This window comes from Salvelinus alpinus, chromosome 23, assembly GCF_045679555.1.
Source record: "Salvelinus alpinus chromosome 23, SLU_Salpinus.1, whole genome shotgun sequence".
NCBI lineage: Eukaryota > Metazoa > Chordata > Actinopteri > Salmoniformes > Salmonidae > Salvelinus > Salvelinus alpinus.
In genome coordinates this window covers 13,004,231-13,027,963 of record NC_092108.1, presented here as the reverse complement: position 1 = coordinate 13,027,963, position 23,733 = coordinate 13,004,231, and the positions used below count along the sequence as shown (strand labels likewise).

At 43.8% G+C, this 23,733-nt stretch overlaps 2 protein-coding genes across 5 annotated transcripts in view; both read right to left on the bottom strand.

Annotated features, from left to right (window-relative positions):
• Positions 1 to 576: 576 nt before the first annotated feature.
• On the bottom strand, positions 577 to 18,451 carry pask (PAS domain containing serine/threonine kinase). 3 transcript variants are annotated; one of them, XM_071361030.1, is made up of 21 exons: positions 18,162 to 18,451; positions 17,084 to 17,301; positions 16,375 to 16,601; positions 15,697 to 15,867; positions 15,403 to 15,540; positions 15,052 to 15,186; positions 14,727 to 14,973; positions 14,377 to 14,558; positions 13,722 to 13,848; positions 10,383 to 10,487; positions 9,924 to 10,098; positions 9,416 to 9,612; positions 8,604 to 9,293; positions 8,282 to 8,433; positions 7,323 to 7,499; positions 6,914 to 7,039; positions 6,617 to 6,751; positions 6,263 to 6,462; positions 5,443 to 5,576; positions 1,612 to 1,761; positions 577 to 1,467 (listed from the first exon to the last, which is right to left on the bottom strand). In XM_071361030.1, exons 2-21 carry the CDS (start codon positions 17,286 to 17,288, stop codon positions 1,310 to 1,312), a joined length of 3,831 nt encoding a protein of 1,276 aa, XP_071217131.1. In that variant the 5' UTR covers positions 17,289 to 17,301; positions 18,162 to 18,451; the 3' UTR covers positions 577 to 1,309. The 3 variants fall into 3 exon arrangements, with proteins under 3 accessions (XP_071217131.1, XP_071217132.1, XP_071217135.1); XM_071361031.1 differs by having other exon boundaries at positions 13,764 to 13,848; XM_071361034.1 differs by lacking the exon at positions 10,383 to 10,487.
• Positions 18,452 to 22,239: 3,788 nt separating this feature from the next.
• Positions 22,240 to 23,733, bottom strand: part of kcnab1b (potassium voltage-gated channel subfamily A regulatory beta subunit 1b) — a 75,371-nt gene continuing 73,877 nt past the window's right edge. For both annotated transcript variants that reach the window (XM_071361028.1, XM_071361029.1), the window contains exon 14: positions 22,240 to 23,569. In XM_071361028.1, coding sequence (XP_071217129.1) covers positions 23,474 to 23,569 — 96 coding nt within the window. In that variant the 3' untranslated portion in view covers positions 22,240 to 23,473. The remainder of the gene's footprint in view (positions 23,570 to 23,733) is intronic.

The window sequence follows — 23,733 nt, the reverse complement described above, 5'->3', positions numbered from 1 at the left end:
CACCCAATAGAAATTAATATTAAGTAATGTAGTCATTTTGGAGTCACTTATTTTAAAGTATTTCTGAATACAGTTACATTAAAATGTGGATGTTACCATGACTCCAGAAAATCATGAGCGAGGAAGTTAGACAAATATCATACCCCCAAAAAGGCTAACCCGCCCTGTAATGGTGAGAAGTTAGCATGTTTTGGGGGCATGCTCTTCAGGCAGCTAACTTTATCACAATTCATTCATGATCATCCCAGAGTCGACATTAAAACGAACAAGTGTTCAGAAACACTTATTCACAATAAAACTGACTCCAAAATGACAATATTTTTACCATTAATTTCTAATGGGCACAACATAAACTACATATGCATCAAACAAGTTGTCACAAGCTTGATGTAGTCATTGAGTGCTAGGAATACAGGACCAAATAATATCATTTTAACTAAATATGCTAAGTGAATTTGTCCAAATACTTATGTCACCTTCAAAATGGAGGGACTCATACCTAAAGTACAAGATAAATATAGGGGAGGTGTATATCAAGACCCACCAATTTTTTTTGTTGCAAATGAGGATTCTAGCTTTAAATATTTGTATATTTTATTTGCAATGTTAAAACGGGAAACAGTCAAACTGATAAAAGCATGTGAATTATATATTAAAATACTGTGAAAGACTTACAATTTGCACAAACGACAAGCATTAAATAAGCAGTTAACACCACTACTTCTTTAACATAATTGTTTAATATAATCAGACAACAGATAAGAAAAGTGAATCATCTAGCCCGTTGGCGAGTAGTGGCACCTAAATCAGTCAACCCACTGCTCGAGGCATCAGTGCATTTTATATTTTGAAGTGAAACTGGTCTTCAGTTTATGACCCATTTTAAGGCTTCGGCAGCTACGCTACATTCATTAGCCAATATACCACAGTCCTACTAATAGATTACAGCAAATAAAGGCACCCGTAGGTGTTGTATGTTCTGCCCATTATTTTGCTGTAACTCTTTGGTTGTTTTCATATACATAACTTTAAGGCTACATCTCCCCCCAATACACATTCTAAAAATTGTATCTATTTATTCATTCATTCTTGTTGTAAAAGCACACTTGGTATTTAGAGTCTCTTCAGTCAATCCAGGTCCTGATATACGATGACGGGTGCATCTTGAGTCTAAAATGGTTCTCCCACCCCTTGTCTCCTTCCCATAGGATGGAGAATATGGACAGAGGTTTACAGATTAGTGCATATGAAGGGAAGGAGATCCAGGAGAGAGGAAGTCAGAAGATTAAAATGCACCACTGAAGTTCACTCATTCATCAGAGAGGTACTTCATGAGCTCAGTTGTCATGGCGGCCATGGACCTCTCATCGTCATCATCAGAAGGAAGTGAAGAATCATCTCTAGTGTCCGGGTACAAGCCCTGGCCTAGAAAGTCCCCAGGAACAGACTCGTGGTACTGTGGGGGAGCTGTGAAGATAAGAGGAAAGTGACTATGGGTGAAAATCTGATGTGCTAATATGGACACTGTACCCTACAGACTAAAGTGGCTGTCGTTTGTTTAGCTATTGGGTGATAAGAATGAGAGAAGAGGGTCTCGTCGCCTCCACTGACCGTGGCTCTTGCAGTAGGGGAACACTTCCTCCCAGCTGTAGTCAGCCAGGCAGATGGGCTGGCGAATCCAGGGCTGCAGCAGGAGCTGCTCCAGGGTCATTCTCTGTTGGGGGTCAGGCTGCAGCATTCCTGACAGCATAGCATGCAGGTCTGGGGGAGCACAGGAAGAGGTCAGACAACATTCACAGATGGGAAAAATAGGCTGTTGGTCAATTTTATAAAAAAATATAATTTTAAAAAATCCCAGTATTTCCCGCCAAAACCATTACAGCATATACATGTCTGGATTTGAGTGGCATGAAAACAAGCTGGATGCTACCTGAGGTAAATGAACCCTACATTAAAATGTATGAGACCAAGTTTGTGCTGTTATCCAACACAGAAAAATATTTATGTCGATAGATATATGCTCTTGGGTAAATAAATGAAACAAGCGCCAGTAATCTTGTGTGGACTATTATTTGACTGGAATTACACATCTCGTTCAACCCATGAAGTTGAGAACAAGCGATGCTGGTGAAGGACATATGGCCTACAAAGTTATAAAAATTTGCAATTAGTAGGCTGACAGCATACCTTTCATGTTGCGCTATGTGCATATTACTTCATTCCTTTCTCAGTTAAATGAAAGTTTAGTTGTTCTCATTCTAATGACATGGTTGAATAATTTGCTTATCATTGAATGGTCGTGTTTTTGGCCATCACTAGTTCTCACGCTTCAAAAGGCAGAGTTTTTTTTTGCTGCTGCATTTAACATTCAGAATCCCTCAGCTCCAGAAATGCTAAAAATACAAATAAAAAAAGTCCCAATTAAGCTATTGTAGTAGCTTTTCCTGGGACTCCACAAGAGCTATATAGAGAGAGGCCAGAGCAGAGCAGGTGCATATTGCGCAAGCGTTAGATCGTTAAATATACGTTTCTAACTAATGAATGACCGTTTAATATACAAGGCTGTTCTGAGGGCAAAAAGGGGGCGCAACACAATATTAGGAAGGTGTTAATGATATGTACATGCTGTATATCTATCTTGAGCAGGATTAGCCATTTGAGGCAACTTGAATGGAATTGATGCTAGAGGATGGCAGAGAGCGAGTACACACGGAATTATAAAAAACTTGACTCCCAAACGCCAGATAGTGATGTGTAAATTAGAAACAAATTGGATGATTGCGCATGCTGACAATACCGATTTATATATGCGCTGTGTAAACTCAGCAAAAAATATATACATTTTTTAAAAAGCATCCCGTCTTTCAAGTACCCTGTCTTTCAAAGAAATCGTAAAAATCCAAATAACTTCATTGTAAAGGGTTTAAACACCGTTTCCCATGCTTGTTCAATGAACCATAAACAATTAATGAACATGCACCTGTGGAACAGTTGTTAAGACACTAACAGCTTAGACAATAGGCAATTAAGGTCAGTTAGGACACTAAAGAGGCCATTCTACTGACTGAAAAACACCAAAAGAAAAAAGGTGGCCAGTGCAATAAATTGCAATGTTTGTACTGTGAGACGCCTAAGACAGCGCAACAGGGAGATAGGATGATCAGCTGTCCGTCCTAGCAGTGGCAGACCACGTGTAACACCTGCACAGGATTGGTACATCACACCTGCCGACAGGTACAGGATGGCAACTGCCCGAGTTACACAAGCAATGCACAAATCCTCCATCAGTGCTCAGACTGTCCGCAGCAGGCTGGGAGGCTGGACTGAGGGCTTGTAGGCCTTTTGTAAGGCAGTTCCTTCCCAGCAACATCACCTATGGGCAATCCCACCATCGCTGGACCAGACAGGACTGGCAAAAAGTGCTCTTCGTGGTTTTGTCTCACCAGGGATGATGGTCGGATTCACGTTTATCGTCAAAGGAATGAGCGTTAGAGGCCTGTAGTGGGATCGATTGAGGTGGAGGGTCCGTCATGGTCTGAGGCGGTGTGTCACAGCATCATCGGACTGAGCTTGTCATCATTGCAGGCAATCTCAACACTGCATTACAGAGAAGACATCCTCCTCCCTCATGTGGTACCCTTCCTGACAAAGCCACCAGTGCTATGCATGATTTGTCAGGAATGTCAGTGTTCTGCCATGGCCAGCGAAGAGCCCGGATCTCAATCCCATTGAGCACATGTGGAAACTGTTGGATCGGAGGGTGAGAGCCATTCCCCCAGAAATGTCTGGGAACTTGCAGGTGCCTTGGTGGAAGAGTGGGGTAAGAGGACATTTCTTTTGCCGAGATATTTATACACACAAAAATAAATATGCAAATATTAACAATTTTACTGAGTTACAGTTCATATAAGGAAAGTCAATTTAAATAAATTCATTAGGCCCTAATCTATGGAATTCACATGACCGGGAATACAGATATGAATCGGTTGGTCAAAGATATCTACTTTTTCTTAAAGGTAAGTGGATCAGAAAACCAGTCAGTATCTGGTGTGACCATTTGTCTCATGACCATTTAACACATCTCCTTCAGAGTTGATGAAATTTCATTTGTCACATGCGCCAAATACAACAGGTGTAGACCTTACTGTGAAATGCTTACAATCCCTTAAGGCAGTTCAAGAAATTGAGTTAAATATTTCAACTAATAAAAAGTAACAATAACGAGGCTATATACAGGGGTATCGCGTCAATGTGAGGGGGTACAGGTTAGTTGAGGTAATTTGTACAAGTAGGTAGGCGTAAAGTGACTATGCATAGATAAACAGCGAGCCAACGTAAATAGTCCAGGTAGGTGGCTGATTAATTTTTCAGCAGTCTTATGGCTTGGGGGTAGAAGTTGTTAAGGAGCCTTTGTCCTAGACTTGGCGCTCCAGTACCACTTGTCATGCGTTGGCAGAGAACAGTGTATGACTGGGGTGGCTGGATTCTGATTATTTTTTGGGGCCTTTCTCTGACACGGCCTAGTGTAGAGGTCCTGGATGGAAGGAAGCTTGTCCCCAGTGATGTACTGGGCCGTATGCACTACCCTCTGTAGCTCCTTACGGTCGGACGCTGAGCAGTTGCCATACCAGGCGGTGATGCAACCGGTCAGGATGCTCTTGACGGTGCAGCTGAAGAACTGACGATCTGAGGACCCATGCCAAATCTTCAGTCTCCAGAGAAGGAAAATGTGTTGTGCCCTCTTCACGACTGTCTTTGGACCATGATAGTTTGTTGGTGATGTGGACACGCTCCACTACAGCCCTGTCGATGTGAATGGGGGCGTGTTCGGCCTTCCTTTATCTCTAGTCCACGCCTAGCTCCTTTATCTTGTATACGTTGAGGCCTGTTTCCCCACTCTTCAATGGCTGTCGCAGTCGCTGGATATTGGTGGGAACATGCTGTCGTACACAGTGATCCAGAGCATCCTAAACATGCTCAACGGGTGACATGTCTGGTGTGTATGCAGGCCATGGAAGAACCGGGACATTTTTCAGCTTCCTGGAATTGTGTACAGATCCTTGCGACATGGCATGATAAAACACGGCCTGAAACATACGGTGATGGCAGCGGTTAAATTGCACGACAATTGGCCTCAGGACCTTGTCTCTAAAATTTCAATCAATAAAATTGTGTTTGTTGTCCGTAACCTATGCCTGCCAATTTTTGTGCATATGGAACTTTTCTGGGATATTTTATCTCATGAAACAAATACTTTACATGTTCCATTTATATTTTTGTTGAGTATAATTTAACAGTTCCATTACATGTCATGCTGTTCATAGAAAAAAAAAAAGTTCCGTTTCTAGCAGTTATTTATCCCAGGAACCAGGAGTTTGCGTGAAATCTAAATCTTGGTAACCTGGTACCCACTACTACACCGGTTTCTGACTGATGTCCTACCTGGCGAGACAGGGAAGGGGGGCTTGAGTTTGGACTGCAGGGTCTCCTCCATGTCGCAGAAAGGGTTCTCACCGAACAGCAATGTGTAGAGCAGCACCCCCAGAGACCACAACTCCAGCTCTGGACCGCTGTAGCTACGCAACACAGGAGAGGAACCCACAGTAAACAACTGACAGTAAACAACAAAAAAAGGACCACCATGTACAGGATTGCTCTCATTTGGCATTTCCTAGTTTATAGTTTTATAAAATCATGTTGCAAAAACTGTTTTGTCCTAACAGTTGTGTATACTACCCCCTCTGCCACTTCTCATAAGGCCAACATAGTGTTTATAGGGATTTTTCTGCATTTTTATTTGGGGGGGAACGAAAAACACCTTGTATAAACTTAATGACTAAAACACATGAAGGAAAAATATAAATCTTGGAAAAATAAGTCAGCAAAAGAAAAGGTTAACAGCCAGAGGAAGAATTAAATTCCCAAAACAATGAATTTAGCAGTATTGATTGTGTGATGTTTAAGCAAAACACAGCATTAGCCATGGCAAAATGCATAGAATTGTACAAAATTAGCTTTAAAACATCAAAATGTCAGCTCCATGGAATAATGCTGCTTTTGCAACAGCGATCCTAATAAAATTCCAAAATAGTGTATATTTGCAGGAAATTTGCTTAAATTCAGACATTTCTACAGCGCCAAGATGGGGGCCTCTAAGTTTGTTTAAATTCAGCCGCGCCCCATTGCCACGACTCCAGTCATGCCCCTGCAACACTATCACCTACGCCCCTTCTTGATCCAGAACAAAAACCTGTGTACTTACGGGTTGCCCTTCAGCACCTCTGGGGAGCAGTACTCCAGTGTGCCACAGAAGGTGTAGAACAGCTTCCCTGGAGCCAGCGGGATAGCAGAGCCAAAGTCTATGAGTCTGATGTGGAACTCTGTGTTAATGATGATGTTCTCATCCTTGATGTCCCTGTGGAGGATGCCTTCGTTCCTCAGATACACCACCGCTGCCACCAACTGGGGGGGGGGGGGGGGAAGGAGATGGTGAGACAAAGTGGTGACCATTACACACAATACCCATCACATTTTTCTGCCCATATTCTGTTTCGTTTATACACACAGGTGCAAAGAGGCAAAGCACCCATTGTTCCTCTGTCTTCCTGTCCCGTACCTGTCTGAAGATGTAGCTGGCCAGAGGCTCGTCCAGCTGGGGCTGTTTGTCTATGAACTCAAACAGGTCCAGACCCTCCCCATGCTTTTCCATCACCATCTGGAAATAACCCTCGTTCTCAAACACCTCCAGGACCTGAGTCACACAGATGAGAGAATAAACAGAGACATGTTAGGAAAAGAGCCTCTAAACTGTTTAGTGTAGAAGGTTTGTGTTATTCTGTATGGAGGAGATGTGGGTTACCACTGACAACCACATTAAAAACATGGAACAAACAAACTCAAAAAAAGTTGTTGCCTTGACGATGTTGTGGTGTGTCAGACGGGTGAGTATGGCGACCTCCTGACTGACGCGGCCCAGCACGGGGTCATCCACCCAGCATTCACTGACTATCCTTCCCTTCCTGATAAACTTCACCACCACCTACACACATAGGAGGGACAATCACACTTTAACACTATTTGAATACACAAATCCAGGAGTTACCTTTCCAAAAACTGAATTTGGATGCAGTGAAGCGCCCACATTGACATCATACAGTTACCTGGAATTCAAAGCTATTTTGAGTCACATTTTGTATAATTATTATATATTTATTTAAATACACATCCCTCCATAAAGATACGTTATGGTACTCATAAGGTGCACGAGTGGTTGGTCTTCACCTTTACTAGTAAAAATGTAACGAGTCCCCAGTCAGTCTCACCTTCTCTCTGTCAGAGCGTCTGCAGGCCTGCCACACGAAGCCGAAGGCCCCTTTCCCCACGGCGTGGAGCGGCTGGTACAGCTCTGAGAACTGCCCATCGCACGCACGGGAATGGTCCAGGTCCAAAGTGGAGAGCAGCGCCTCACCGGCACCGCCACGGCTGGCCTCCAAGATAGCCTGAGTCAAAATATACAAATAAAGTGCCTTCAGAAAGTAAAACACACCCCTTGACTTTCATTATTTTGTTGTGCTACAGCCCAAATTTTAAACATTATATTGTGTAACAACTTGACAGAGGTTGAAGAATTTAAAAGAATGTGCAAATATTGTACAATCCAGGTGTGGGACTTACCCAGAAAGAGTGTAATCACTGTCAAAGGAGAGTCTAAATTGGTATTCAACACCCTGAGTCAATACTATCTAATCAAGATGCCGTTTTATTTCAAATATGACAACTTTTATTCCAGTTTGACTAGAGTATTGTGTAGATTATTATTATTTGACCCTGCTGGTCATTTATGAACATCTTGGCCATGTTCTGTTATAATCCAACCGGCACTGCCAGAAGAGGACTGGCCACCCCTCATAGCCTGGTTCCTCTCTAGGTTTCGGCCTTTCTAGGGAGTTTTTCCTAGCCACCGTGCTTCTACACCTGCATTGCTTGCCGTTTTGGGTTTTAGGCTGGGTTTCTGTAAAGCACTTTGAGATATCAGCTGATGTAAGAAGGGCTTTATAAATAAATTTGATTTGTATATAAAATTCTATCCACTTTAAGCTGACTTTGTAACAAATTGTGGAAGTAAAGCAGTGTGAATACATCAATGTTTGCAGCAGAATACTCATATCTTTACCAGACCGGGTGAAAGCAAAAACCCGTCAACCTGTCCAAATCAACCAAACAATTAAATAAAAAGGTGATTTTTCAAGATTAAGCAGGAGTTTACACACAGTATACTGACCTCTCCCAGACTGAGTGAGGATGAGTTTTGTAGTGAAGCTCTGTTGCCACTATGATGCAACATGTCCTCCTGCTGTCCAGGCCTGCTCAGCCACACACAGAACACACACCTAGCCCCATGAAGCTCAGCCCTACGGATCTCACACTGCACCTCTGGAGGAAAGAAAGGGAGGCTATAATTAATCCTCGTAGTTCTAAAACCAACTTTGTAATCGAGTACCACAGAGCTGATTACACACCATCTTAAGGGGTTGCTCTAGACCTGGAAGCTCAGCTCTTCTCAAAGATAAAAGCTAAGTGAGAGCTTGTGAAGAGGTACAAACCAATTCTTGTTCCATCCCTGTGGTAAACACTTCCATCATAGCTCCCCTCTGTGATGTGCTGTGGGGTCTTGGCGCACTCATTCTCCTGCTGCTTCTTAGGGGTGGAGGTGTTGGGAGGGGCATCCGAGATCAACTGCATCTCTCCATTCATCTGTCTAGAGTCTTGGCTTTGGACGTTGTGGAGAACAGAGAACACAGCCCACTGATCACGTTCGTCCTCCCCCGCCAGTCCTTTTAATTGACTGTTCCGGACCTCCACACATCCGGGTCCCTCTTCCTGGTCGGACTCGACCACGTACGGTGAAGGGGTACGCAGGAGCTCGGCGGTATCAACAGAGGTATGTGAGAAGTCATCATCACCTCCAACACCAGGCAGCTCTAGAACTCCACTCAGGTTCAGGTCGGCCATGGCCCGAGTCACCAGCTCCCCATTGGTGTCCAGGTCCAGGTAGCAGCTGGCCGAGTCCACAACCTGGGCTGTCCGGGAGGTGACCGCCGTCGGGCTGGACCCCCCATGACACCCAGCCCACTTCTCACAGAACCCTGAGGAGGAGCGGCTGCCCAGGGAGATCACCTCGAAGCTGGAGTCCTGCACAGCTGACAGGTCACACAGCTGCTGGGGGTCTTTGGCATGGTATGGGGTAGGGCGGCAGGGCCGTGCTCGGCTGCGCTCATCCATGGTTGGAGTGCCTTAAGTAATACAAATAACACACTTCTACATTAAAGTCCATTCTCAGAGGAAAATTTGAGGTGAATTTAGACATCAAACTTAAAAAAAAATATATAATCACAATCTGTTAGCTAATTCATACCTGGTCCCACCCCACTGAGGGGTTGCCCTCCTGGGCTACAGGTTGGAGGGTGAATGAGTGACAGGCAGAGTACCTCGCCTCTCTCCACCAGGGCAAAGGACTGTAGCAGGTCGTGGGTGTTGTCTCCACTGTCACACTGGCTGGGACACGGGGCCACCTGGGCAGCATCTTCCATCAGTTCTGCAGTGTCATCAACCCTGTGGAGAGAAACTTAGTTAGGCCCCTACAGAAACACTGACAGTTCAGCACCATCCCATATCAACCACTATCATTAAACACTTCATGTACATCCACAACATCTTCATTAGGTTAGCAAATGGCCTACCTCAGGGCCTCTCACCTGCTGACTTTGATCATTGCCTTTAAGCTTGTGTCTGATTCATTCAAGTGGGAAGTCAGGTGTTAGAGGTAAATGTGTAAATTAAAACCAATATGAAAACCAAAGGGAACAGGACTCCCCCTCACTACATGGTTATTTCAGGACTGAACTTGTCCATAGGTGACTTACCTGATCATGGGTGTGGAGGTAACCTCCGGAGGGTCCAGGGTGGAGGGAGTGCTGTCCTGCTGCTCCAGTCTGGTACTGGAGCCAGTGAAGATCCTGCCCTTCCCGGTGGAGAGGTTTCTCCCCTGTTCTTCCTTTTGCACCATGGCCATGTCACCAGCCAGCAGAGAGCTGGGGTCTAGACAGCCAGAAACAAACATGTTTCTTCCCCAGATCTAATTACTCAGGATTGTTATTCCCTTTTGACGGCATTACTTGGATTCTGAAAACTACATGATTTGAGATAACAAACCCAGTGAACATGAATAATCAACAAAGCAATGAAAACCAGGTAGATTATCACATCTAAATGATGCACGAAGAGGCAGAACACTGACGATGTAGAAAGGAAATGGATTTCATGAGTAACACGAGCACTAGTAACACTTCAGAAATGCACGTTAGTGATGAGTGAGAGCCAACCTTTTCCCTGTTGAAGTTTGCCTCCCATTGGGAATGTGGGAATGGGATGAGTGACTGTGCTAGCAGCAGGGACAGGGTTAGGATGACCAGAGTATACACAGGGGTCTGGAAGGGGAACAGAGTTAATGCTCCATTTACTGGAGATGAAGGAAAAACAAGGAATCTGACAAACACCCATAGCTGGCTGCCATCCAATAGAGTCGTTTCATGGAGTGGAAAGCACCAATTGGATTAGAGGATTTTTCCTGCCCTGGTGCTAAACCAATAGAGCAGCGCTTTTCAACTCTTCCCCAACAGTGGTTCCCAAACGTTATAGTCCCATACCCCTTCAAACATACCCCCTCCAGCACCAGCGCACTCAAATGTTGTTTTTGCCATCATTGTAAGCCTGCCACACACTATATGATACATTTATTAAACCTAAGAATGAGTGTGATTTGATCACAACCCGGCTGGTGGGAAGTGACAGATCTCTTAAAGGACTAGGGCACTAATAAATAATTTTGCCATCTTACATAAAACTTTTGTTGAAAATTGTGAATAACTCACAGGTTAATGAGAACGGTGTGCTTTAAAGGATGCACATAACTCTGCAATGTTGGGTTGTATTGGTGAGAGTCTGTCTTAAATAATTTCACAGTCTATGCCTGTATTTAGTTTTCATGCTAGTGAGGGCCGAGAAGCCACTCTCACATAGGTATGTGGTTGCAAAGGGCATCAGTGTCTTAACAGCGTGATTTGCCAAAGCAGGAAACTGAGCGCAGCCCAATCCAGAAATCTGGCAGTGGCTTCTGATTAAATTCACAGAACCGCTTGTTGCAATTTTGATGAGGCTCTCTTGTTCAGATATCAGTAAGTGGACTGGAGGCAGGGCATGAAACATAACGAATCCAGTTGTTTGTGTCATCCATTTTGGGAAAGTACCTGCGTAATTGCACACCCAACTCACTCAGGTGCTTCGCTATATCACATTTGACATTTTCCGTAAGGTTGAGTTCATTTGCACACAAAAAAAATATATAAATGGAAAGACCTGTGTGTTGTCCTTGTTAATTTCTAGTCATAGCCTCAATTTAATCCCACACATTGAATATAGTTGCGGAGAGTCCCTGTAATCCTAGATCCAGATCATTCAGGCGAGAAAAACATCACCCAGATAGGCCAGTCATGTGAGAAACTCGTCATCATGCAAGCGGTCAGACAAGTGAAAATTATGGTCAATAAAGAAAACTTTAAGCTAGTCTCTAAATTAAAAAAAAAAAAAAACGTGTCAATACTTTGCCCCTTGATAACCAGCACACTTCTGTATGTTGTAAAAGCGTTACATGGTCGCTGCCCATATCGTTGCATACTGCAGAAAATACACGAGAGTTCAGCGGCCTTGCTTAAACAAAGTTAACCATTTCACTGTAGTTTAAGCTGTCAGGCATTCCCATGGCAGCAAGAGCCTCTCGGTAGTTGCTGCAGTGTACCCAAGTGGGGTCGGGAGCAACTGCTTGCATGAGCGTTACCACTCCACTATGTCTCCCGGTCACAGCTTTCAGTACAGATACCAACACGTCTTGACCACCAAAGTCATTTGATGTCATAAAGCGGTCCAGTACTTATATATCCTCTCCTGTTGTCCAGAATAGGATTTCTTCCTTAATTGATCCCCCATTAAGGTAACGACATATACCAGGAACTGTGCCAGGCCCGCCACATCTGTTGACTCATCCAGCTGTAACACATAATTCACTGGCTTGTATGCAAAGTAGTAATTGTTTCAAAACATCTCCTGCCGTGTCACTGATGCATCGTGAAAGTTTGATGAAGGCATTGTCTGAATAGTTTTCGGCACTTCCCTTTCTTAATGGTATCTGTTGCTTTTATACATGTTTTACTCAAGTCGTCTTAATTCTCGCACAATTTTTTTAAATAACATTTTAAAAAACTGGCTTATTATTCAAATTGCCATATTTTGTTTCTAAATTTATGCGCAAGGGTGATGGTTTCAGCAAGTTGTGAGATAGTACTTTTGTACTTATGCACATAAACACACGGTGGCTGAGGAAAGGCACTACTCCCAATATAAGTGAACCCCAAATCAATGTAGTTCTCATCATATTTGCGCCTCTTCGATGGTCAAATGTCCCTGTCTGTTGTTCGGTGCTTTCCTGGGTAAGGGGGCAGTAGCTCTTCTGCTGCATCAGAGTCACAACTGTCAGTGTCCATGCTAGCTGGGCTAACAACAAATGTAGAATTACTGATGCTAGCATTGGATATGCTCATGGACGCAGAGCAACTTGTCGACAGGTACGATACTGCTGGTAGTAGCAGTACTACCAGTAGAGCTGGTAGGCGTCTATAGACACGGCCTTACTTTGACCATTTACATATTTGAGCAAACAGAATGAGCAGCAGCAACGTTCGCCTACATATGGACCGTTAGTAGAATTCTCACGAGAGGGTAACAGTTAATGTGATTGGATGTTAATTACTTGGCTAGGCTACCTGTATTTGACATTGTTATTATTTTGCTGAATAGATGGTTGAATTTGATTTTTGGCAGTGAAACGAGGCTACTCAGATGAGAACCTCACCCAAATGTATAGCCCCGTTGGAAACTATAAATGGACGGTTTCAAAATGTGATTTATTATTTTTTAAATATGAATCACATTTGTATTTGGCGTACCCCCGACAGCATTGTGCATACACCAGTTTGGGAATACCTGGTCTACAAGGACTAGAGCCTGCTGACTTTCTGTTCTACCTGATAACTGCACACACCTGGTGTCCCAGGTCTCAAATCAGTCCGATTATGCAGTGAAAATGGAGGAACTGGCTTTGAGGTCCAGAGGCCTCGTGTCCCCGTCACGACAGTGTTCAGCTCGACAACAGGGAGTGTTCCTCACGCCTGCTTCTGGGGACATTTGTGCTAGCCCAGCACTTAAACATACTATCCTAATTTGAGCACCATCACTGCACAGCAGGAAATGCAAATAGTTTATTCAATGTTTAAAAAGCTTCTAAAGTAAAAATCTCCACTTAATTGTCAGACTTAATGTATCAACTATAAATGTATCAACCCCTACAAAAGTGTACATGAATTATAAGTGGATATAATTCACATTTCCTGTTGCTGCAGGATCATTTTACTGTGAGAAACTGGTCAAATTAAGATAGCACATCTGTACAAAATTGGGATAATCAAGGTCTTTGATTAATAGTTGACTAGCTGAATCAGGTGTTAGTGCTAGGATGAACAAAAGCCTGCATACACTACGACAGCCATCAAGAACTGAGGGAGAAGAACACTGCCATACGATGGAGAGAAACTGAACTACAGATGAGTCACCTGTGTTGGAGGGGTGTGATGAGCCAGTGTGTAGAAGCTCACCCCCTGGTTGTTGGGGTAGGGTAATGACACCATTCTCCAAGCCACAGAACCAATCATAGAAGGCAGGAATCAGGAACGTGACATCCTGAAGGACACATGACAAAGACAGTTACAATTCACGTCAATGAGGAAAACTTGGATTTGGAACGTGGTTTACTTTCTGAATTGACCCCAACCCTGGAGTAGAAACTAGAGCTAAGTTACAGAACCCTCTACAGCTTGTTGAATCTAAAGGACCATAAAATGAGTCTCGTTTGCATCAGCCAATAACTAACAGTTCATAATTATGATACTGATGAATATTGTGTATATTAGAAAAGCATTGGCTGATTGGCTAACAGCCAATGGTATATCAGACTGTATACCACAGGTATGGCAAAATATTTTTCCTGTTTCAAATACATTTGTACCCAATTTATAATAGCAATAAGGCACCTCTGAGGTTGCGTCATGCAGAACAGCCCTTAGCCATGGTATGGCCGTACTCTTAAGGGGGGGGGGGGGGGGGGGGGCTGGGTTTCTGTATAGCACTGACATTTGCTGATGTAAAAAAAGGGCTTTCTAAATACATTTGATTGAACCAGAGTGTATGAGAGAAGAGTTACTTTAATACCTTCCCCTGTAGCTCCGCGTTCCCAAAGCCCAGGAGACTGAGGGACAGGTGGTTGTGGATGCTGTTGATAGAGCCATCAGGGTGGAGGGTGAGGAGACCGCTGAGAGGGGCAAACACCCACACCATCCCAGAATACACCAGCCCCGAACCAGGGGAGAGGAGGCTGCTGTTCTCTTTAACTCCTGACAGATGGCATGGCAAACAGACAAGATCTTTAGATACCAAATACTGCTTTTTTTGTGCAAGAAATCTCTTACATGCACAAACTACCTAACTTATATACACAAACAATTATATTCTGTAGTAACATTCCTCAAAGAGAATCGGGAATGAGAAGAGCACTGTTCTACCAGAGGACAGTTCCTTTCCATTTTCACAATGTTCTGGCAGTGGTGCTCTGCAGACTAGGGAGGAGACGGGGGAACCCTGCTGGTCCTCAGGTCCACCAGGGGTGTTTTGGGGTTCTGGGCAGCCCAACCCATCCTCATCCTTCCGCTGCTGGGGTTTACCACACACCACTGCCCCCTGGAGTTTAATACAGAGGAGGAGGGAGGTTCCCCCCCTGCATCGACTGGTCACCCTCTGGACCCTCAGCATCTGAGGGAAGGGAGATGTTACCTCAGGGTTAAACCAGTGCTCTGTTTGGGGCAGAGGTGTGTGTGTGTGTAGACTGACCTTGGGCAGAGCGCGGCTGTGGAGGGGGATGTGTAGAGAGGGGATCATCTCTCTGATAGACATCCCTGTCAGCTCCTCAGTCTGCCTGTAACCATGCAGATGGGCAAAGACCAGGTCACAGCTCAGGATGCTCCCCTGGAAGTAAACGCGATCGCTCATTGAGTCAGGTTACAGAGGCCTTGTGGTTGTATTTATTAGGCACCATACTGAACCACAGACAGAGACTACCTGGACTTTTATGTTGCAGAACATGTGCTGTGTGCCCTTACAGAATATGACCCAGAAATGACTTGAGTTTCACAGGATGTCAGTTGCCACTCTGAACCACATCTTGGAATGTGTGTAACTTACATCTTGTGAGAAGGAGACATGGGCTGAGATTCTCTCCACACGCTCCATCATGACCAGGCAATGCTGTCCTTCCTGTGACTGTCTCTGGGTCCATACAGACACGGGGACCTCAGTACCACGCTGGCTCACTGCATCCAACTTTACAGAGAAGAAAACAGGAGTCACCTCAATGCTGTGATCTAAGGACGTGAGATTGTCTGTACTCTTAAGCAAAACAGAATAATAATTTGACAAGCAAAAGAGGGCTGTGCAGAAGGAAAACAATTGAGCCTTTATTTGCAAAATCATTCTTACCACTTTCCCAGACACCACTGCTACATTTCCATCTGTCTGAAGACACCCCTCACTTAAAGCTTCTTCCAGGACCTGATTGGTCTTCTTCAGGAAGCAGGACAGCTTTTGTCCAATCAGATCATTGCTGGTGCACTCAAACAATGTGCATGCCTTCACATTTGCAGCCAATATCTATAAAAACAACCAAAAATAATTGTCGTGTGCAAATGATCCCTCTTTAGCCATAAAAAAGAGACTCCAACAAATTGTAAAATAAATAAATAGCTTCTTAGCAAAGAGAAATTTCTCAAGCAAGAATTTTACTAGGACAGTCAGTGGTCTGAGTGGGGAGGGGAAAACTGAAGACTAGCTGTGATTGGCAGAGGGGTTTAGAACTCTTGTTTTATTAACCAAATTTACCACCTGGTGATGTCACCAGGAAGGCCAAAACGCCATCCCACCAAAACCAGCTGAAATTTCAGGCAGTCTATTCAAACAGTTCTACACTACAATGGCATTATCATTTTCACAGTATTATTCTGACCTCAGTGTGGAAATGTATATAAAATACAGGAATACATTTGACTGCCCTAAGCCTTTAGTTTCAAGTTCATATACCTTTAATCTGATTTCAAAGCCATTTGCATTGTGAGAGAGCATTTGATATATAGCCCAATTGCAGTCATATAGTGACCCTACCTTTGTGCTCTTGCAGTCTACAGTGAGGACTGCCTTGTTGGGGTTGTGGACAGCTGGAGGTCCTGAGAGCGCAAAGCCTCCTGCACAGGTCAGAAGGCTGAGCAGGGTTCTGTCTGACTCAGACACAGTGGACAGCGAGTCTGACTGGCTGTGTGATCCTGAGCCGTGCCGGCTGGGGATCTGAATGTCTCGCATAGCCACAGAGCTACAGGAGTTCTGAGAATCACCTAGAGAAAGGAAAGGGTTACGATGTACAGTATAGGGTCTTGTGATGACAAGCTAGAACAAACGAGTTGACATGAACTAGTAATGATAGTGTATAAGCCTGTTCCCACTGCGTTGTGATGCCACAGCCTCTTTCAATTGTGTTCTGGCTAGAGACTACCATCTCAGTTGTAAGTAAACCTAAGCACTGCCAGACATCACGGCCATTGTGTTTGATAGTACCATGTTAACTCCTATCCCACAAGTATGAGCTAGAGGGAAACACCTGAGGGTGTATTCATTAGACAGATTCCGTTGCAAAAAGTTCTACAAACAGAAACATTTAGCAATGAAAACAAGTTTGACAAATTCACGTAGGTCCCTCCCGGTTTAGTTCCTAGAGTAAACGGTTTGTTGCAAAACGTTTTTCAACAGACCAATGGAATCTGACTAATGAATACACCCATGTAGAGGAGGCAGTTGCAGGAAGCACCCAGACACACACCTGCTATGAATCCAGGAAAACGCCAGCGTTCTAGAGCCTGGCCCTTGTACAGTGGCCGCCCGACACACGGATAGGACTTGTTTAGGTCAAATGAGTCATCCTCCAGGAGGTCCGAGTCATCATCCTTGACAACATGAACTGTGTCCCCTTTAGCACGAGGGTTGCCTTGATTCTCTGTCCAACGGGACTCAGTCCACAGCGACATTGTGGGCTTTGGTCTATGGAAAGGATGTACGTTACTCAGCTGTAACAGATGGTGTTTCTGGTACAGTAAACCTTTGCTGTCCCCACCCTAGCTCTGGTCCAGGGCATCGTACGCTTTCACTACTTCGCTGTTATAGTGACTGGCATCACTAGCTCTGATTTATTCATTTTTAATCTTTAACTAAGCAAGTCAGTTAAGAACATTCTTATTTACAATGACGGCCTAGGAACAGTGGGTTAACTGCCTTGTTCAGGGGCAGAACGAAAGATGTTTACCTTGTCACCTCGGGGATTCGATCTCGCAACCTTTCGGTTACTGGCACAACACTAACCACTAAGCTACTTTAACATGCATCGCGTAGTGAACATTTCGTATTTTGGAGGAACGTCGCATGACACCCGGCGCATTCTGAGAAATGTTCGTCAGCACTCTAGCAACATCTTTATTCTGATAAGTAACCAAAGTATAGTGACGCTAGTCACGCCCTGGACCGGAGTTCGCTATTCCCATTCTACACAGGTAGCTAGCAAGCTAACGGATGGCTAACGTTAACTACTACCACCTAGCTAGGGTAGCTAGTGTTTTTTTAACCAGGTAGGCCAGTTGAGAAAGAGTTCATTTACAACTGCGAGCTGGCCAATATAAAGCAAAGCAAACAAGAGAGTTACACATGGAATAAACAAACGTACGGTCAATAACACAATAGAAAAGCCTACATACAGTGTGTGCAAATGAGGTAAGATAAAGGGAGGCAATGCAATAAGCCAGAGGCGAAATAATTACAACTTAGCAATTAATGATATATGGGTTGCAAGCGTGTGAATTAACTCCACACCAAATTAGACAATCCACTTTTACCTGGCCAAAACTCACCCTTTTATTTGTAAACCTGAAATGAGCTTTTTAGCAAGCTAGCTCGCTAACAGCTGTGTTGACTTTTCCTTGCTGTATTGAAGTTGGTTGCTAAGGAAGAGTTGCCACAAAACCCGCCGATTCCTAAAGTTGCACGCAATGCACTCGCCACTGTATTGAGTTTAGTGACGACTTCGTGAGTAGTTGAATGCTAAATATTATCTTGGAAAGATACACAATTTTGTGTTGTTATTTTTTAAAGATAGTCTGGGAAAGTTTGTAAAGCGCGGGTTTTCAATCACTCGAGGTATGAACAGCCAATCAGAGAACTATTATTCAAAGTCGTTCAGGGCAATTATCCAATAAGTGATGCTCATGGGAGGAGTCGATGGGAGGGCTGTTTTTTCTTCTTCTCCGTGTGAATTTCCGGCAGACTAGACGCTGTGTTGCATATTGCTGTCTTTCTCAGGTCGGAGTGCGAATTGCACATTTTGGTCAACAAAAATGGAAAAGGGGAATGGGAAAATCTTAAATTGCACCATCATCTAAGCCTGCACTTATACACTATCCTCAAAAACCCACCCCTCCATACTACTACTTTGGCCCTAAACGATCCTACACCAAGCCATCGGCCTGGGAGGATGGAACCCCTTTTTTCAAAACTTCCTGTAGCCATTCTGCACTAAAAATCTCTCACACCTAAATATTTATCTGCTATCACATCTATCTTCTGTGATTTCCACTCCATCAGTGCAGTGCAATTGATCACCATCGCTATAAACGCAAGAAATCCAACCTTACTAAAACTCATCTGCTTAGGAATCTCTCTCTTCAGGCCTACTCACTGGGGGACTCCCAGTCGAATCACTCACCATTGGGCTATCCTTTCTTCCCCTGCCTCAGCATAGGACACTTTTTTGCCCGACTCTGGCTATCTCAACATGTCTCTCTCTCACAGGGCACTTCAGATCCCCAGCTGCATGGGCGCCCCCACAGTTGACATATGCCCTCCTGCACAATTCTCACATCGTGGGATCTCCCTTCTACACACCGCTGCAACATGTCTGAATCCTTGACACCTAAAGCACCATAGTGGGTTCAGAACATAGGCCCTCGCAGAATAGCAAATATAACCTAACCTGGCCATATCAGGTAGAAACTCTGTGTAAAAGTTCAACAAGACAGACAGGGTATTCCCAGTCTCGACATTGTCACAGGGTCTCCATCTCACCAAATGGCGGGCATCACAAACACTAGGAATATTATTTTTCATTTGATTCACCTCTACATTCAACACTACCCCACTGATCACCCCTTTGAGCGGTGCCCTGCTCCGGAAAGCAAAGCACGGTACAGGTTGAGGCCCGAGACGCGTGACGCAACGCGCTCGCTTCCTCTGGGTGGAAGATGCACAAAAATCGAAATAATTCCACTTCTCGAAACTTTCATAGATTTAACCATTCCAAGTGTGTCCTTTACCCAGCTTGACACAACTTATGGGTCAGCCAAAAAGCAGGAATCTACTCTTTCCAAACATGTCACTCCTACCGTCCAAATTAATCTCCGTAGGATTCTCAGGGAAAACGTTGGAAGTCTCCACTACACCTCTCGCCACAAATAGACCCACTTCATCCTTGTCTGGCTCAACTTCAGAGAGCTCACCACTGCCGACAACTCCATTTCGAGATCCTCGAGGTTCTCAAGAGAGCAAGTAGACCTATAGGTAAGTTTACTTGGTTTATACTCAGGAGACGAAGGTATGTACTCAGTAGATGAAGGTTGCATTTGTTTTGTAACCGGGCTGCCTCCGGGTCGTGAGCCAGGTGCCCCGTTCAAAGCCCATGGTGAAGTCGGCTCAAAACAAAAGTGACATAAATAAGCACGTGGAGTAACGAGTAGGAATCTGTGTTTTCACGTGCAAAAGTGATTGCTTTAAAAAAAATGCTTTATCTGACTTCCCAATGAAAACTAGTTAGAAAATTCAAACATTTATTTGATAGAAAAGAGATGTATGTATCTAGACGATGCACCATGCCGCCTTGTGGATAACATGACAGAGCGGCGCAGATTACTGTTCCATTTGAGAAGGGCGTTCCTCCCTCACCACTTTTGCCCGGTCACGGACCAGTGCCCTGCGGCTCAGCATAATGGAACCCACCCAATGTTTTCTATTGACACAAGCGGAGGAGAGGGATGGGGTTTTGCCAGAGGTAACGGAGGATGCATCCAAAGATGGGTCTACTTATACAGCGCCTTGCAAAAGTGTTCATCCCCCTTGGCGTTTTTCCTATTTTGTTGCATTACAACCTGTAATTTACATTTATTTTGATTTTGATTTAGTCCAAATTGGTGAAGTGAAATTTAAAAAATGACTTGCTTCAAAAAATTCAAATAAAAAAATATGTAAAATTGGTGCGTGCATATGTATTCACGCCATTTGTTATGAAGCCCCTAAATAAGATCTGGTGCAACCAATTACCTTCAGAAGTCACATAATTAGTTAAATAAAGTCCACCTGTGTGCAATCTAAGTGTCACATGATCTCAGTATATATACACCTGTTCTGAAAGGCACCAGAGTGTGCAACACCACTAAGCAAGCGGCACCATGAAGACCAAGGAGCTCTCCAAACAGGTCAGGGACAAAGTTGTGGAGAAGTACAGATCAGGGTTGGGCTATAAAAAAATATCAGAAACTTTGAACATCCCACAGAGCACCATTAAATCCATTATTACATTTTTTTTAATAATATGGCACCACAACAAACCTGCCAAGAAAGGGCCGCCCACCAAAACTCATGGACCAGGCAAGGAAGGCATTAATCAGAGAGGCAACAAAGAGACCAAAGATAACCCTGAAGGAGCTGCAAAGCTCCACAGCAGAGATTGGAGTATCTGTACATAGGACCACCTTAAGCCGTACACTCCACAGAGCTGGGCTTTACGGAAGAGTGGCCAGAAAAAAGCCATTGCTTAAAGAAAAAAGTAAGCAAACATGTTTGCTGTTCGCCAAAATGCATGTGGGAGACTCACCAAAAATATGGAAGAAGGTACTCTGGTCAGATGAGACTAAAATTGAGCTTTTTGGCCATCAAGGAAAACGCTATGTCTGGCGCAAACGCAACACCTCTCATCACCCGAGAACACCATCCCCACAGTGACGCATGGTGGTGGCAGCATCATGCTGTGGGGGTGTTTTTCATTGGCAGGGACTGTGAAACTGGTCAGAATTGAAGGTATGATGGATGACGCTAAATACAGGGGAATTCTTGAGGGAAACCTGTTTCAGTCTTCCAGAGATTTGAGACTGGGACAGAGGTTCACCTTCCAGCAGAAAAGTGACCCTAAGCATACTGCTAAAGCAACACTCATGTGGTTTAAGGGGAAACATTTAAATGTATTGGAATGGCCTAGTCAAAGCCCAGACCTCAATCCAATTGATAATCTGTGGTATGATTTAAATATTTCTGAACACCAGCGGAATCCATCCAACTTGAAGGAGCTGGAGCAGTTTTGCCCTGAAGAATGGGCAAAAATCCCAGTGGCTAGATGTGCCAAGCTTATAGAGACACACCCCAAGAGACTTGCAGCTGTAATTGCTGCAAAAGGTGGCTCTACAAAGTATTGACTTTGGGGCGGGTGAATAGTTATGCACGCTCAAGTTCTGTTTTTTTGATTTCTTGTTTTTCACAATAAAAATTATTTTGCATCTTCAAGTGGTTACATGTTGTGTAAATCAAATGATACAAACCCCCCAAAAATCAATTTTAATTCCAGATTGTAAGGCAACAAAATAGGGAAAATGCCATGGGGTTGAATACTTTCGCAAGCCACTGTACTTGTACTGTACTGTTCTAGAAGAATCTAGAAATGTTTTTGTTTTCACATTCTGCTGGAAAAAGCTACATAATGAAATTGGTAGGCTACATCCACAGCTTTAGAGGGACAGTTTTCCAATGACGTAATCAATTCTATTCTGACTATTCATGTCACAAATGTTTGTTTCTTCGTATTGGAACCTTGTCTATGCCTTACTTTTTTAAACTACATATTTGCAATACTTCTAGATATGAGGTGTTTCTGCACAGAGAATACCATCGTTCACACTGGATATTTATTTATATACAGTATGTACAAATTAACAACTACATCAATTAATTAAAGAGTCTTGACTGAACTCTCAACCTCTAACATAATCTCATTATACCATTTTACATTTGAACAGACATTGTATTCAGTTTTAGCCCAGGTGCAATGACAGGGTAGAATATACATCATATACATGAGTTTAACTTGGATAAAATGAAAATATATCGGTTTGTGCAATGAGGGCACTAGATAGCATCCAGTAATGCTGCTTACACCAATGGTAGACCTATGTACATGCCTGCAATATCTGTTAGCAGAAGAGACAATGCATTGTTAGAGAGAAATGGGGAGATACTATGAAAGTACTATCATAATAATACTGTGTTCTTCTGCATTCATTGACAAGAAAATATATAATCACTTAACAGTCAATACACATGTCGTTTTGAAATATTCAATCCAACACAACTCTGTTGGTATTTTAGCATCACGATGGGGGAAAAAAAGTTAAAAACCACAAGATGTCAGCATGTATCGAAACAGTTAATTATCACTACAACAATGCAGGGTTAGGTAAGCACTCAGGTTGTAGGATAGGAGGGGCTCCGCCAGCACTGACCCTCATGGACAGATCATTTGTCCATGTCCATCACTTTGAGGACAGGAACACAGTCCTCTGTCCAAGAGTTTGTCCTTATGAATGTCCCGTTTAGTCTACAAAGGCTTCTACACAGAATGCGGGACAGCTGGGTGTACCATAAGGGATTTGCACATCAGATTCAGTGGAGGCTGGTGAGGGGAGAACGGCTCATAATAATGGCTGGAATGGAGTAAATGGAATGGTATCAAAAACATGGTTTTCATGTGTTTGATACAATTCTATCCATTACAGTCTATTTCAGCGATTATTATGAGCCTTCCTCCCCTCAGCAGCCTCAACTGATTCAGGTGATCTTAGTCTGACTTGATTGCTATCTTGATAACGGCTGGTTAGTTCGGCAGGTTTGAGCTGCACTGAAGTGGAGTGGAGAAGCTGTGTGGCATGCATGCTTGGTCAAGCAGAGCTCTCAGTTAACGACACTGAGTACTGGTTGATCGGACGTGGCAGGACGAGGAACTGCGTAGAACACACACACACACAAACAAACAGGGTTGGGCACACAATGACTGGAGGTGCCACTGACTGGAGGTGCCACTGATGAGAGCTGGTCCAGATTAGTCACAGTTCTGTAGAATGGCTCCATCCTAATGTGCTTGTTGGAAGTCCTTCTTCCTCTGGGGTTGGTTTCCCAAGACGTGGTCAATCTCTGTGGCAATGCCTGCTGTCATCTTTGGAATGACCTAGAATACATGAAGAGAAACAATACCATTGATTCAGTCAGTTGTTATGTTGGTAGTAGTAGTTAGTTAGTAACTTCACCACAATAGGCATCCATAATTGTAAATAAACAGTGTAGGCATAGACTAGAGAAGGGGAGCAGTATGAGTGCTGAGAAATAGATGTC

Excerpts from the sequence above, each read along its gene's own strand:
- pask (XM_071361030.1), bottom strand. The coding sequence starts at position 17,288 with ATGTCGCTGTGGACTGAGTCCCGTTGGACAGAGAATCAAGGCAACCCT. Across the intron at positions 10,488-13,721 it reads ATCACACCCCTCCAACACAG|ACCCCTGTGTATACTCTGGT; the intron begins GTGACTCATCTG and ends TTCCCCTTCCAG. Across the intron at positions 5,577-6,262 it reads GAGGTGCTGAAGGGCAACCC|CTACAGCGGTCCAGAGCTGG; the intron begins GTAAGTACACAG and ends TGTGTTGCGTAG.